The 13,918-nt window shown below is 24.6% G+C and overlaps 1 protein-coding gene across 2 annotated transcripts; it reads left to right on the forward strand.

Moving 5' to 3' along the window:
- Positions 1-352: 352 nt before the first annotated feature.
- LOC111275950 (uncharacterized) lies at positions 353-13,330 on the forward strand. Of its 2 annotated transcripts, none has more exons than XM_022861608.2 (7): positions 353-534; positions 664-1,298; positions 1,374-1,592; positions 9,766-10,056; positions 10,958-11,029; positions 11,661-12,934; positions 13,017-13,330. In XM_022861608.2, exons 1-6 carry the CDS (start codon positions 461-463, stop codon positions 12,923-12,925), a joined length of 2,556 nt encoding a protein of 851 aa, XP_022717343.2. In that variant the 5' UTR covers positions 353-460; the 3' UTR covers positions 12,926-12,934; positions 13,017-13,330. The 2 variants fall into 2 exon arrangements, with proteins under 2 accessions (XP_022717343.2, XP_022717344.2); XM_022861609.2 differs by having other exon boundaries at positions 354-534; positions 13,033-13,330.
- Positions 13,331-13,918: the final 588 nt, after the last annotated feature.

The following is a 13,918-nucleotide window of genomic DNA, read 5'->3' on the forward strand; positions in this document are numbered from 1 at the left end:
ATATAAATTGCAGTCCTATTCTTTATTCCAATTTGTTAGTGGTATCACTTCGTTGCCTCTGTTACTGTCTACGTCTTACAAGTGGTATCCAGTTGGGTTCCAATCTTGACCCTTGGAGAAAAGCGTCAATAAGGGTCATCATGGCCATGCCTTGGCCCTCGCCTCGTCTCGTCTTACCCGTGTCCCTCATTTTCTTACTTTTGGAAAGAAGACTTCAAGGTAAGGTCCTTTCAAATCAGACTTTTGTTCTTGTTTGACAAGATAGAAGTGTGAACACAGGATAAATTTTCGACATTGCAGAAATATTGTACAGATTTTCCACTGCAATGATGTCTAGTTATGAAAAAGACACGTCAAACAAACACCGCAGAAACAAAAAATCCATTTAAGTGATCCAATAGATACTCCATCCAATTTCAAGTTCAACTAAGCTTGCTTTGATTCCAATTGAGATAACTTGATGAAAATTGAAGACAGAGGGTCCCGGATTATCGTTGTCATTTTTAAAAGTTTCCAAATCAGGTTGAAATTAAGGTACCATCAAAATAGCCTTTGACAAACAAAACATGTGGAATGTATTAGTATTAAATAATGAACAATCAACACTATGATTCACCAAACTTAATTGTTCTTTTCTTTCTCTTAATTTGCCTCATAACCCAGGCATATACCGATGGAAGACACTCGGTTCATCCTCCCTCTCATGGTTGTGATGCTCTTGCATAATTTTGTGCCTAGTTTTTCGATGGAATCACCCAACATCACCACTGATCGATTGGCTCTCCTTGCCCTGAAAGCCCATGTCACTCGAGACCCTCAAAATGTTTTGGCAACCAACTGGTCCGCTGCTACCTCTGTCTGCAATTGGATTGGTGTCAGTTGTGGATCCAAGCACCGCAGAGTCACTGCTCTAAATCTTATTAGCATGAGTCTCACAGGAACCATCCCACCAATCTTGGGAAATCTGTCTTTTCTTACTTCGCTCAACATTAGAAATAACAGTTTTCATGCTTCATTACCAATCGAATTGGTCAATTTGCGTCGGTTGAAATTAATAGATATTGGTAGCAACAGCTTCAGTGGAGAAATCCCATCATGGTTTGGCTCCTTCCCTGAACTTCAAAACTTGTTTCTGTACGGTAACAACTTCACTGGTGTTATCCCATCTTCTTTGGGCGATTTGTCAAAGCTAGAGAAGTTGGTCCTATATAACAATAGTCTTGAAGGGCAGATTTCTAAAGCAATTGGAAATCTTTCTAATTTGCAATGGTTATATTTGGATTATAATCGCCTTTCAGGTTCCATACTTGCCAATCTTTTCATATAATCTTCATTGCAAAATATTGATTGCAACACTAATAATCTCATCTCAGGTCATCTTCCTTCGGATATATTTGATCACCTTCCTAAATTACGGCAGCTAGGTTTGGTTTCGAACCAGTTTTCCGGTAGAATTCCAGCCAGTTTATCCAATTGCAAGGAGTTGGAAATTTTGTACTTATCGAACAACTCTTTGAACGGAAGTGTACCTGAAGAAATTGGAAATTTGACTATGCTCAGGGAGTTGTATCTCAGTATGAACAACCTTGAAGGTACGCTAAACTTGGCCATGGTTTACAAACTAAAATCAAAACTAATTAATATGGAATACGTGATTAATTGGAAATTTATATTAACTTTTTCATAGATCCGAATTTTGAATTTCAGATTCGGTTTAGAAATTTTAATTCAAAATTTCGTGAATTTTATTCGAAATTTTCTATGTAATTAATTAACTTTCGTCATACCATTTGGGATTTGACATATGCTTTAATTTCTTTACTAACCATGAATCATTATTTTGCATGTATTTTATATATATTCGCTATAGTATCAAATATTAAAGAAAGTCCACATTTCATTATATCAAGATGATGTAAAAGTGATATGTATAATTATATATACTAGTTTTTTTTCATGTGCTATGCACGTAATTGTTAACCAAATTATAATTCTAATATTTTAAAATAATTTTAATACTTTTATAATAATAAAATTGAAATAACCATCATCATACTAAATTAAATTGAAAATATAAATTTAAGTTTGAAAAAAATAAATATAACAAAAATTTTAAATTAAAATTCCAATAAAGAATAAATATTTAACCTTTCTCTATTTTGACTTTTTTTTAGAACTTTTCTTTTAAGTCTTTTGATTTTAGTTCATCATTTTCATTCATTTTTTATATATTTTTCTTTTTTTTTTAAATTTTTTTAGAGAATTATCTTCTATCACAATCAAATCGGATTTTTTACTTTCCTTTCTTCTCTATTTTTATGCTTTTTCTTGAGCTTTTTTTTTTTAACTTTTTTTGTAGTGAATTTTTATTTTCAATTAAAAAAATTTTTAAAGTAATCGATTATTGATGAACTCATTTAAACTCTTGCTTTTCATCTATTTGCTATTGAAATTTTAAATTATTTATTTTGATTTGAAACCGTATTCTTATAAAGTTTTTGTTGCTTGAAATAAAGTAAATATATAATATTTTCTTTTTCATGATCACTTACTTCTGTTTTTGATATGTACTTATTTATGAAATATAAATCATTTTGTAGTTTCATTTTATATTAAAAAATACATACTTACATGAATTTTACTAATTAAAAAATATTAATTTATAAACATATTCTAAAAAAAAGGATTTGAAGCAATCAAGAACCATTTTCATCAATGATGTTTATTTATACATTTACAAGAGATATTAACTAAAACTACTTTTAATATCGACTATTGATTTCTTAAAAAGCCACTTAATATGCATAACTTAATAAAATATGTTATAATAAGAGTTTAAATAACACATTTTACTTAAAGGTATATCTTATCATAATCAAATAGTTTTTTTATATTGTTCTTTAAATATTGAAATATTTTTCTCAATTAACTTTGGTTCAATATTATTATTGTTTGTTAAATAATGAAATATAATAATTCTAAAATTAATAAGATATGACCTATTTTAGATAAATATCAAAAGATATTATTATATTTTGAAGGTAAACTATGTTTTAAATCTTAGACTTTAAAATTGATAATGAATATAGTTTTAATATTTGAACTCTTTTTTAATTAAAATGGAGTAATTTCTTTATTCAACGAACACTTAATTATATATTTAGTATAAGTCATACAAAAAATTTATCATTTAATTGATATTGTTATAAAAGTATAATTTATAGAATTCATATTATTATTAATATTATTAAATCATATATTTTGATTTAAAATATTATGTACTTAATAAAATAACTTTTAGATATTTTTCCTATAGTATTATCTAATAAGTTTAAACTCATTATTTCTTTCTTTCATTTTAAAAATATCTTTAAAGCCAATAATTTTTTTATAGTTGCTGCCAGTGTTATAAAACCTACCACATAACACAAGAATTTATTTTTAGTAAAAATATAGCGTTAATCTAGTTACTATTAATTTATTATCAAGTAGACAATCAATGACATAAAATTTAGATAAATTCGTTCCAAATTTTTACTTCAGAAATTGATTTTTTTTCAATAAAACTATGTTATTATAGTAATTGGTACATGAATATTGTTTTAATTATTTATATATGTGTACAATATCCACAAATATTTGTAATTCAATACCTTAGTATTAAATGGCAATAAATATATATTTTTAAATAAATAAAATATGTTACACAAATTAAAAAATATATATAGCTCTATATCAATATTCAACCAAAACAAAAACAAAAAAATTTACTAAGTTAGTAATGATTTACTATTATATATTATCGATGATTTACTACTAAATTATATCACTAATTTACTATTAAAATATGAATAATTTAGTATTAAGTGATTCATATTTTACTACTAAGCTGAAATTGATTTATTATAAGTTATCATTAATTTATTGTTATCACTAATTTATAATTAAATTATAACTGAATTATCATTAAGTTATCAATAAATTCGACTAAGTTAACATTGATTTATTATTATAACTAATTTATTACTAAGTTTTGACTTCACTCTCGCTAGTAACTAGAGTTTAATCCTTAAAAAGTTCAAGTATAAAAAAACTTATCATCGATTGATAACTAAGTTATCGTGGATTTATTACTATATTATCAGTAATTTATTATTAAATTATCAAAGATTTACTATTAAGTTATGAAATATTTACTACAAATTATCAATGATTAATTAATTTACTACTAAATTATCATTGATATACAACTAAATTATAAGTGATTTACTACTAAATTCAATGATTTACTATTATATTATTATGCATTTACTAATTACCATTGATCTATTACTAACAATTTAACAATTAGCTATTAAGTTATCAATTATTTACTACTAAGTTATCAATTGAATTACTACTAAGTTATTTGTGATTTACTATTAATTTATCAATAAATTACAATATATGAAATAATTTTCTTTTTATATAATAACATCATTGTTTCATTCATAATTTAGAATTTTTTTACTAAATATTTTTAATGAATAGGTTCATGGAAGGTTTATTATAGTTCCTAATGATGAAAGTTCTAGCTTTGTTCTTTCTAGTTACCAGGGTTCAATAACTGGTAACTTCATATATAAAAAAATGTTATCACTAATTAAACTATAAGTTATCAATTACATATTACTATCTTATCACTAATTTACAACTAAATTATTATTAATTTATCACTAAGTTATAGATGATTTACTATTAAATTATAAACAATTTACTACTAAATTATTGATAATTTACTATTAAGTTATAGATAATTTATTATAAAGTTATTACTAATTTATTATGAAGTTTTTGATGATTTAGTATGAAGTTATTAATAATTAACTAATTTACAATTAAATTATCATTAATTTATAACTAAATTATCACTAATTTACAGCTATGTTATCAATGATTTACGATGACATTATTAGTGATTTACTACTAAATTATTAATAATTTACTATTAAATTATCAACAATTTACTATATACTATTATGCATTTGCTACTATGTTATCATTGATTTGCTACTGAGTTTTAGTGATTAACTATTAAATTATCATTGATTTATTGCTAAGTTATTTATGATTTACTGCTAAGTTTATAATTTAATTACTATTAAACTAAAATAGATTTACTATTAAGTTATTAGTAACTTCTTACTAAGTTTTCCTTGATTTACTACTAAATTATCAATAATTAACTATTAAATTATCATTTATTTTTTATTAAGTTATCATTAATTTACAACTATGCTATTATGCATTTACAATTATGTTATATTGATTTACTATTAAATTATTATGCATTTATTATTATGTTATTATTAATTTACTACTAAGTTATCAATTATTTACTATTAAATTATTATTGATATACTATTAAGTTATCACTAATTTACTATACTAAATTATCACTGATTAACTATTAATTTATCAATGATTACTATTAAGTTATATTGATTTATTTTTAATTATTAATTATTAATTATTACTAAGTTCTAAATTATTTACTACTAAATTATCATTAACTTATTATTAAGTTGTTTATGATTTACTGTTAAATTTGTCAATTAATTATTACTCTCTTTATCTATCCCAATTAACTTTCTTTTGTTAAATTTTTTTAATTTTGACATCTATTATTTTAAATATTTTAATAAATTTAATTTTATAAAACATATATTTAGAAACCACTTCATTTAAAGTTTTTAAAATATGTATTTTTTCAGATTTTTTATCAATAATAAATATAAAATAATAAGTGATTAAAGTAAAAAAAATTGACCAACAAAAATAAAAATGTGATAATTATACTAGGATGGAGAAAGTATTAAATTGAATCTTATTTACTATTAACTTATTATTAATTTATTACTAAGTTATCATTGATTTACTATTAAGTTATCACTTATTTTTATTAAACTATCCTTAATTTACTAGTTTATTTTTATGTATTTACAATTATGTATAAATAATTTACTATTAAGTTATTTGTTATTTACTATTATATTATTATGTATTTATTATTATGTTATCCCTGACATACATCTATCTTACCAATTATGTACTATTAAATTATTATTTATTTACTATTATGTTATTAATAATTTACTAATAAGTTATCCATAATTTAATATATAGTTATCATTGATTTAATATAAAGTTATTATTGGTATTGTCTAAACTATCATTATCAATAATTTTGCTACTATATGACTCTTTCTACCTTTATTTGTTTGTCTTGTGGTGATTTTTACATAGTTTAAGAAAAATATTTTAACTTTAATATATTTAATATTAAAATTAATTTTTTATAAAATTAAAGTTTTATGATTTTTAATGTTAAAAAGTAAAAACAAAATCATAAAAATAATTTAAAATATAAAATGTAAGAGTATAGATATTTAAAACAGAAAATAAGACATAATTTTGGGACATCCTAAAAAAAATGGACAAAGAAAATAAGACAGAGGGAATATTATACATTTACTATCATGTTATAATTTATTTAACACTAAATCCTCTATAGTTAATTTAATTGTGTAAAACATATTAATAGACGTAATGTATTACAAACATTAAAATATTCATCTGTAAAAAAATTATTTTAAATCTTCTAGCCGTATTGCTTACTTTAAGTGGGGCATGAATGACTTAACCAAGAAAAACTATTTTAACAAGAAACTAAATAAAAAGTAGACAATATTTTAATTTGCTAAAAAAATTAAATAGAAATAAGTAGAGATAATTTAGTAAATTATCACATATTATATATAATATAGATATATATATGAAACATCTTCTTAATTATAAAATGTCCCATTCAAAGTAAGCTATAAAATCTAAAATATGCACATGTTTGTCAGTTTTCTAAATTTTAGATAAAATTTAAATAACTATTTATAGTAAAGTTGGCTCAATTCCAAATAGGGCACTTTTTACACATTAATTAAAAAAATTTAAGGTCATGATATCATCTATAATCTAATACATTTTTTAATCATTTTCATATATATTATGATATATTGACCAACTGAATAATAAAAAGACTAATTTAGTAATTTGAGGATCTATATGAAATATTAATTGATTCATTTATCTTGTTTTTGTATATATACATATATATAATGTTATTTTATCAATTGAGTTAATTTTTTATCTTAATTGCAAGACTATATAAATAGATATGTTTTATTCCACAACCTCATACTTCAAATTTTTTATAATGTGACTAATGAGTTCAATTATAAGTCTTCCATTCTTTATGAATTGAAGAATTATTTAAATATGCATGATTGGCATGTAGTGTATTATTAATAGGAGTCTACCAAATTAAAAAATCATTTTTAATATTGTTTGTAGTTCACATTTTTTTATGCATATATCAAGATGATATTTGTATTTATGTATAATAAACACACTCATAAGAGTACAAATAATTATTAAATGGATACTTTCATGATAAGAATTCAAATCAATAATTATATACTTTAAGGCCATGTTTGATGCATAGAATTATTAATAGAATAAGATGATAATCATTTTATATTATATTTTATTTGTATCTAAGGAAAGGGATATGGATTATGAGGAGAATTAATATCCTCTTGGCATAGGATTATTCAATCCTCCAAAAATGAAGAGGATTATATTTAATCCATGGGATTAAACTTGCATGTCCAATTATACCTTTAAAAATTATATCAATAATTTAAATTATATAAATTTTGAGGAAGGATAATTTTGACAAATAAATAAATTATCTTATCATAATCCTTGCATACATCAAACACGAATTTTGATGATATTATTTAATCTAATCCTATTCATAATATTATCTTATCCTATATTCTCATAATTTTGTATATCAAATATGACCTAAGTATATAAACAAATAAAATGAAATGAACTATAACATTAATGTTTCAAAGAATATAATAATTAGTTAGAGAACTAACAATGCTTTGATCATTCAACAAAACACACACAATTAATCAATATTTTTTACTATCAAAACACAAAAATATGTTAGAGTATTATTAATTGAAAATAATAAATTCATATTTTTCAAGAAAAAATAATAAAATATATTGATGATATTATTTTTAAATTTCACAAATGAAGTTAGCAGCATGATATATACTTTTTAGGTTTTAGAGTATATTAAAAAAAAAACTAATTGAAAAAAAAAAAGTGAGTGATGGGTTAATTTCTTAACCCACTTATGGAAATAAAAAAAACTTAACTATCAATATATTAAATAATTTCTTTCTTCAATATTAATGTTTCTTACCAATATAGTATTTGGTTTCATAAATTTTTTTTTAAGTACTAAATATTTGAAATTACGTATAAAAAATAAGGATAGACCGAAATTAATTTGGGTGTAGTATAGAATCAATCTATAAAAGATGAAATAAAAACTAAGTTTAGTGACAATTCAAGAGTACATGAGATTATGTTCATAAAGTAAACATTCATTTAAGCATTATAATGTTAAGTTGTGATTGCATAGAGTGATTAGAAATATTATAATCAACCATTGCAATCATCAAACATATAAATGTATATTTATCATAAAAAAAAACATATAAACTTACCATAATACATGTATTACTCTTTTTTTAATAATTTTTTGATAATTTAATTTATAATTTTATATAAACTTTAATTTTAATTAATCTAAATTAAATAAATAAAAAATATAAATATATTTAAGGACTCATCATATAAACCATTAAAAAAGATAAAGAGTAAATTAGATTGTATCTTAAAAATGAAAAATTATATGCTTTACTTGAGATAAAGTTTAAATGTTTTGATGGCATACACATTATGGTCTAATAATTTAGACTAAAACAATTAGTAATTGAGAAATAAAGAAAAGATTTGTCTATATTTCGCTCAAAATCACGAACTCATAGTATATCATAGGCTATAGGATGAGAAATGTATTTTATATGAATTTGATTGAATTATTACTTATGAAATTTAACAAAAAAGAATTCTAAAAATAAATATGAGAGTTAATTTGAGTTAATTTTGGACAATAGATCCACCATATCCTACAAATAAATTTTTAATGTAGTTTAATTTGATATAAATTTTATAATTTTTAATTGATTTAAATTTAAATAAGTAATGAATAAAAAGCTATATATTTAATGTCAAATAATCATTATTAAATAAATAAATAATGCTAAAAATTGAAATATAAATGTGTTAATTTTTAAAATTTATAAGGATATTTATGTTATTCATATTTAACACTTTTAGATTTAATTTAAATAACTAACTAATAAAAGTTATATATTTAATGACAAATAATCTTTATTAAATAAATAAAAAATGCTAGAAATTTAAAGGTAAATTTATTATTTCTTAAAATTCATAGAGGTATTTATGTCGTTCACTTTTAATACTTTTAGAGTTCACACTTTTATATATGGATGATATTTTAAATAATGATATCAAAGTATTATTTCATCCATGTGCAATGCATGTGTAGAATAAACTAGTATTACATGAATGCTCAAGGTTTGTCATTTTTCCTCAACATAGATAAAATCAACTATATATTGATTGAATCTAAATAGCAATGTTAAATTAATGCTTCTAAATAACATTGTGCCTTGATTGTTCATTAATAGACATTCAATTAATTTCTGTTAGCTAGAGTATGATCTACTATCTATCTACCTTACAAAAACTAATTAAGTTTGAATAATAATATGTTTTCAGGTTCCATTCCTTCCTCAATCTTCAACATTTCTACATTGCAAGTAATTCAGCTAGGGAGAAACAACTTCTCAGGTCATCTCTCATCAGATATGTTTAATCACCTTTCTGAATTACAATCGCTTGACTTGAGTCAGAATCAATTTTCCGGAAGAATTCCGACAAGTTTATTCAAGTGCAAAGAGTTACAATACCTATATTTGTCCTACAATCAATTGAAGGGGACTGTGCCGGTAGAAATCCGGAATTTAACTTGGCTTACGGAGTTGGCTCTCGACCATAACAACTTCCAAGGTAAAACATTAATTCATTCTTATAATAATGCTTACATTTTTGTTTTTAATTTCAATTTTCATCTAAAATTTTATGTATAACAAAAACTTGAATTCAAATATTCTTTTATAAATTAAACATTTAGTTTGTGGCTGTGATCTTTTGGCCACTTTGAACTTGTTTATCACTTTGAGATACTTTGTCTAAAGTTTTTGAAGCTTGCTAGTGTGAATTAGTGTATTTTTTTTAATACAAAGTGGTCATAGTTTGGTAAGAGTAAAAAATAATTCACATGTTAGAATTTGAGTTTCAAATTTGTTAAATATTATTTTTTAAAAAAATGATTATACGAAGTAATTAGGGTAAGCCTTGTGCTCAATTTATGTATCATTTTGCTATACTATTTATGTTATGCGTTAGCAAAAAATAAAATAAAATAAAATAAAATATCTAATAAAGTTTTATCTTTTCATCGTGCTTATGTTTGGTCACTTGGATTGGAAAATTTTTCTTTTATATGTTCAAAAGTAACTATTACTTACTAAAACAAAAAATGAAAAAGCTAAAAAATTCATTTTGCTTTAAAAAGGAAACAAGAACTTTTGTTTATTTACAATAACCAAAGGCTTTTTGAAAACTAATTCAACTTAAGTCTTTTGGATATTCAATGCTACATATTTGAAAAATGCCATACTAGCCATTGTTAGGAAATTTTGATTTCTCCTTTTGAGCTATAACTAGGATTTTCAAAAATTATAATGCAAAAATAAATGGAAATTAAGAAGATTAGAACACCTCTTTTCTCACAAGTGCTCGATTGAAAAATGGCCTTCTTAATTAATTATTTATTTATTTATTTGTTGCAGTACTTTATCGTAGGAAAATTTTAACCTATAATGGATGATTTAAACTCGTTTTCCAGGTGAAATTCCACCAATTATTGGAAACATGAGTTTTCTTGGTGTACTGTTTCTTCCCTCTAACAATTTCACAGGTATAGTATCATCTCCATTCCTTTTTTTATCAGGTTTCCACATGTCAGAAATTCTTTCAATTACGTCTGAATTTGAAAATAAGGATTTAGATTTCAAAATTATAGTACTAATTGTGTGATATTGAAAGAGCAAATTAATATAAATATGACTTTATTAGAAGTTTTCTTTAACACAACTCAAGTAATTAATAAAAATTTAGTACATGTAAGAGAAAATTATTTGTCCCTAGAAAGTATTTTAAACATTTCTTATTAGAGCTTTGCTTTTCGTTAGATTAAATTTTGACATAGAATACATAATATAAATAATTAGTGAAGTAATTGCTTTTCATAGTTTTATCCTCAACTATAATTTTCTAATTTAACTTATACCTATGTAAGCTGTTGATAGATTGTTAAATTATTAATTTCACTTATCAGATTTACCGAATTCAATTCTAACAATTTCAAATAAAAAAATAATAATTGGCCTAGGTATCATGGAAAAAGTTCCAAATCTACAAGGGCATGTAAAAGAGTTATTTTTCTTGCTAAAGAAAAAAGATCACAATATTTTATTTACATTTTTCGGAGCAAACCTCTTTTAAATTAGAATCTTCAAACTCCTAATCTTGTTCAAATTTGCTCCTAGGACAACTTCCATCTCCACCACCTTCATTGAGATGGTTCATGGTTTCAGACAATAATTTAGTTGGAGACATCCCTTCCTCAATTTGCAATGTGAGGTCACTTCAAGGTCTCAGCTTGTTTAAGAATAATCTCGTTGGAACTATTCCACAATGTCTTGGAAACTTAAGCTTTTCCCTTGTAGACTTGGAGTTACAGATGAATAATTTTCATGGTACAATACCAGGAAATTTTTCTGAAGGTTGTTCATTAAGAAATTTTAACCTGAATAGCAACCAGCTGAAAGGGTCACTACCACGATCTTGGGTTAATTGTAGAGACTTGAAACTTTTAGATGTAGCAAACAACAACTTAAATGACACTTTTCCCCATTGGTTAGGAATTTTGGATATAGAAATTCTTGTCTTGCGATCTAATAGATTCTATGGTCGGATAGACAATTTTGAAGTTACATCTTCGTTCTCTCATTTGCGGATCATTGATCTCTCCCATAATGATTTCATTGGCTACTTACCAATGAAATTTTTCGAAAATTTGCATGCTATAAGAGATGCGAACAAAAGGAAAGCAGAGTACATGATAGATTTATATGATGAAGATCGTTTTTATGATAACTCAGTATTGATTACGACGAAAGGGTTGGAGTTACAATTCATTGACATCTTAACCACTTTCACAGCAATAGACTTTTCAAGTAATCGATTCGTTGGACAAATTCCTGAAGTACTTGGAGAACTTCATTCCCTTTTAGTCCTCAACCTTTCTCACAATAGTTTAACAGGTTCTATCCCATCAGTGTTAGGGAATTTGTCAGCACTTGAATCATTAGATCTCTCGTCAAACAAGCTCCAAGGAAGAATTCCTCAAGAACTAGTGAATATGATATTCTTAGAGGTATTAAACCTATCTCAGAATCATTTTGTGGGACAGATTCCTCAAGGCAATCAGTTTGGTACTTTCTCAAATGATTCCTACATTGGGAACTTGGGTTTATGTGGACTTCCTTTATCAAAAAAATGCGATGATGATCAGAATTCGGAAACTCATCCAATAAAGTTTGATGAAGATGATGATACCACAAGAGAATTGAATTGGAAATTTTCTATATTGATGGGTTATGGATGCGGATTGGTGCTGGGACTGAGCATGGGATACATTGTATTTACAACTGGAAAACCATGGTGGTTCATTAGGATCATTGAAAGAGTTCTGCAAAAATATATTACAGGGAAAAACCGAAGAAGACAAGGAAGAAAACAACACAACTAATACTCTTAGGTGAGTTTCGATATTTCTAACAAAAAATATCTGCTTTTTTTTTATCTTAATTTCTTTAACAAGTTTTAACAATTATGACCAGATTTTATGTGTTGCAGTAAGGATACTCCAAGGGAGGCCTATTTCTAACAGATTGGCAAATGGGACATTCTTGATAAGAATTCAAGAAGGGAGATTTTTCAAGTCCGGTAGGATATCCTATATTGTTATACATTAAACATCGTTGTTTTTTAGGTTACTGTTTGTTTCCAGTTTGTTGGATTATAGTGACTAGTTTCTGCTGTAATATTACTCCATAAATTCTACAGTGCTTCCCTATAACAATGATATGCAACTTCCTTTGCACATTGTTATCTTCAATAAAGTTAATGAGCACTAACTTCAAATTTTGAATGATTTTTTTTTCATTTTTTTCAAATCTTTTTAACCAAGGAAAACAATCATTTGCAGTTCAATTACAGCTTTCCAAAGATCTGATAGAATATGATAATCCCCTGTTTTTCTTAGAACTTATGATAGTTTTATTCAACATTATTCTATATACAAGCTTACTCTTATATGTCTCTCCCTTTTAAAATATTCAGACTGATTCCCAAGTACTTAGCCCACAGGTGACAGCATTTTGACTGATGGTTAGTTCATTGTCAAAATATAACAAATTTATTAGCAGAATCAGTGGATAACCGATGATTTCACAAAACTGCCTGTAAATGGGTTCTTTGGTGAGTTGAGGAAATGTTGCAAATAAATAGAACAAGGTGTGAGTTGGGATTTTTTTAAGCAGAAACAAATTCCCAATGAGATCAACACAAAATAAATCACACGCAAGAGGTAAAATTTAACATGATTCGGCTTAATTGCCTACATCCACGGATGAGAGAGAAAATCCATTTAAAAAAAACATAGAGATTACAGAGAGTACACAACATCATAAATAAACACTAATCTTGAGCCCCTGAAACAATCCTAATTTTCATGCTCCAT

The sequence above is a fragment of the Durio zibethinus genome, chromosome 25 (assembly GCF_047325235.1).
Source record: "Durio zibethinus cultivar Kanyao isolate XHJ-2024 chromosome 25, ASM4732523v1, whole genome shotgun sequence".
NCBI classification, from domain to species: Eukaryota; Viridiplantae; Streptophyta; class Magnoliopsida; order Malvales; family Malvaceae; genus Durio; species Durio zibethinus.

What these genes read in the sequence shown, in the direction of transcription:
- LOC111275950 (XM_022861608.2), top strand. Translation starts at nt 461, where the DNA reads ATGAAAATTGAAGACAGAGGGTCCCGGATTATCGTTGTCATTTTTAAA. An exon ending in CGACCATAACAACTTCCAAG is followed by an intron (nt 10,057 to 10,957) that starts GTAAAACATTAA and finishes CTCGTTTTCCAG; the next exon opens with GTGAAATTCCACCAATTATT. An exon ending in TCCCTCTAACAATTTCACAG is followed by an intron (nt 11,030 to 11,660) that starts GTATAGTATCAT and finishes ATTTGCTCCTAG; the next exon opens with GACAACTTCCATCTCCACCA.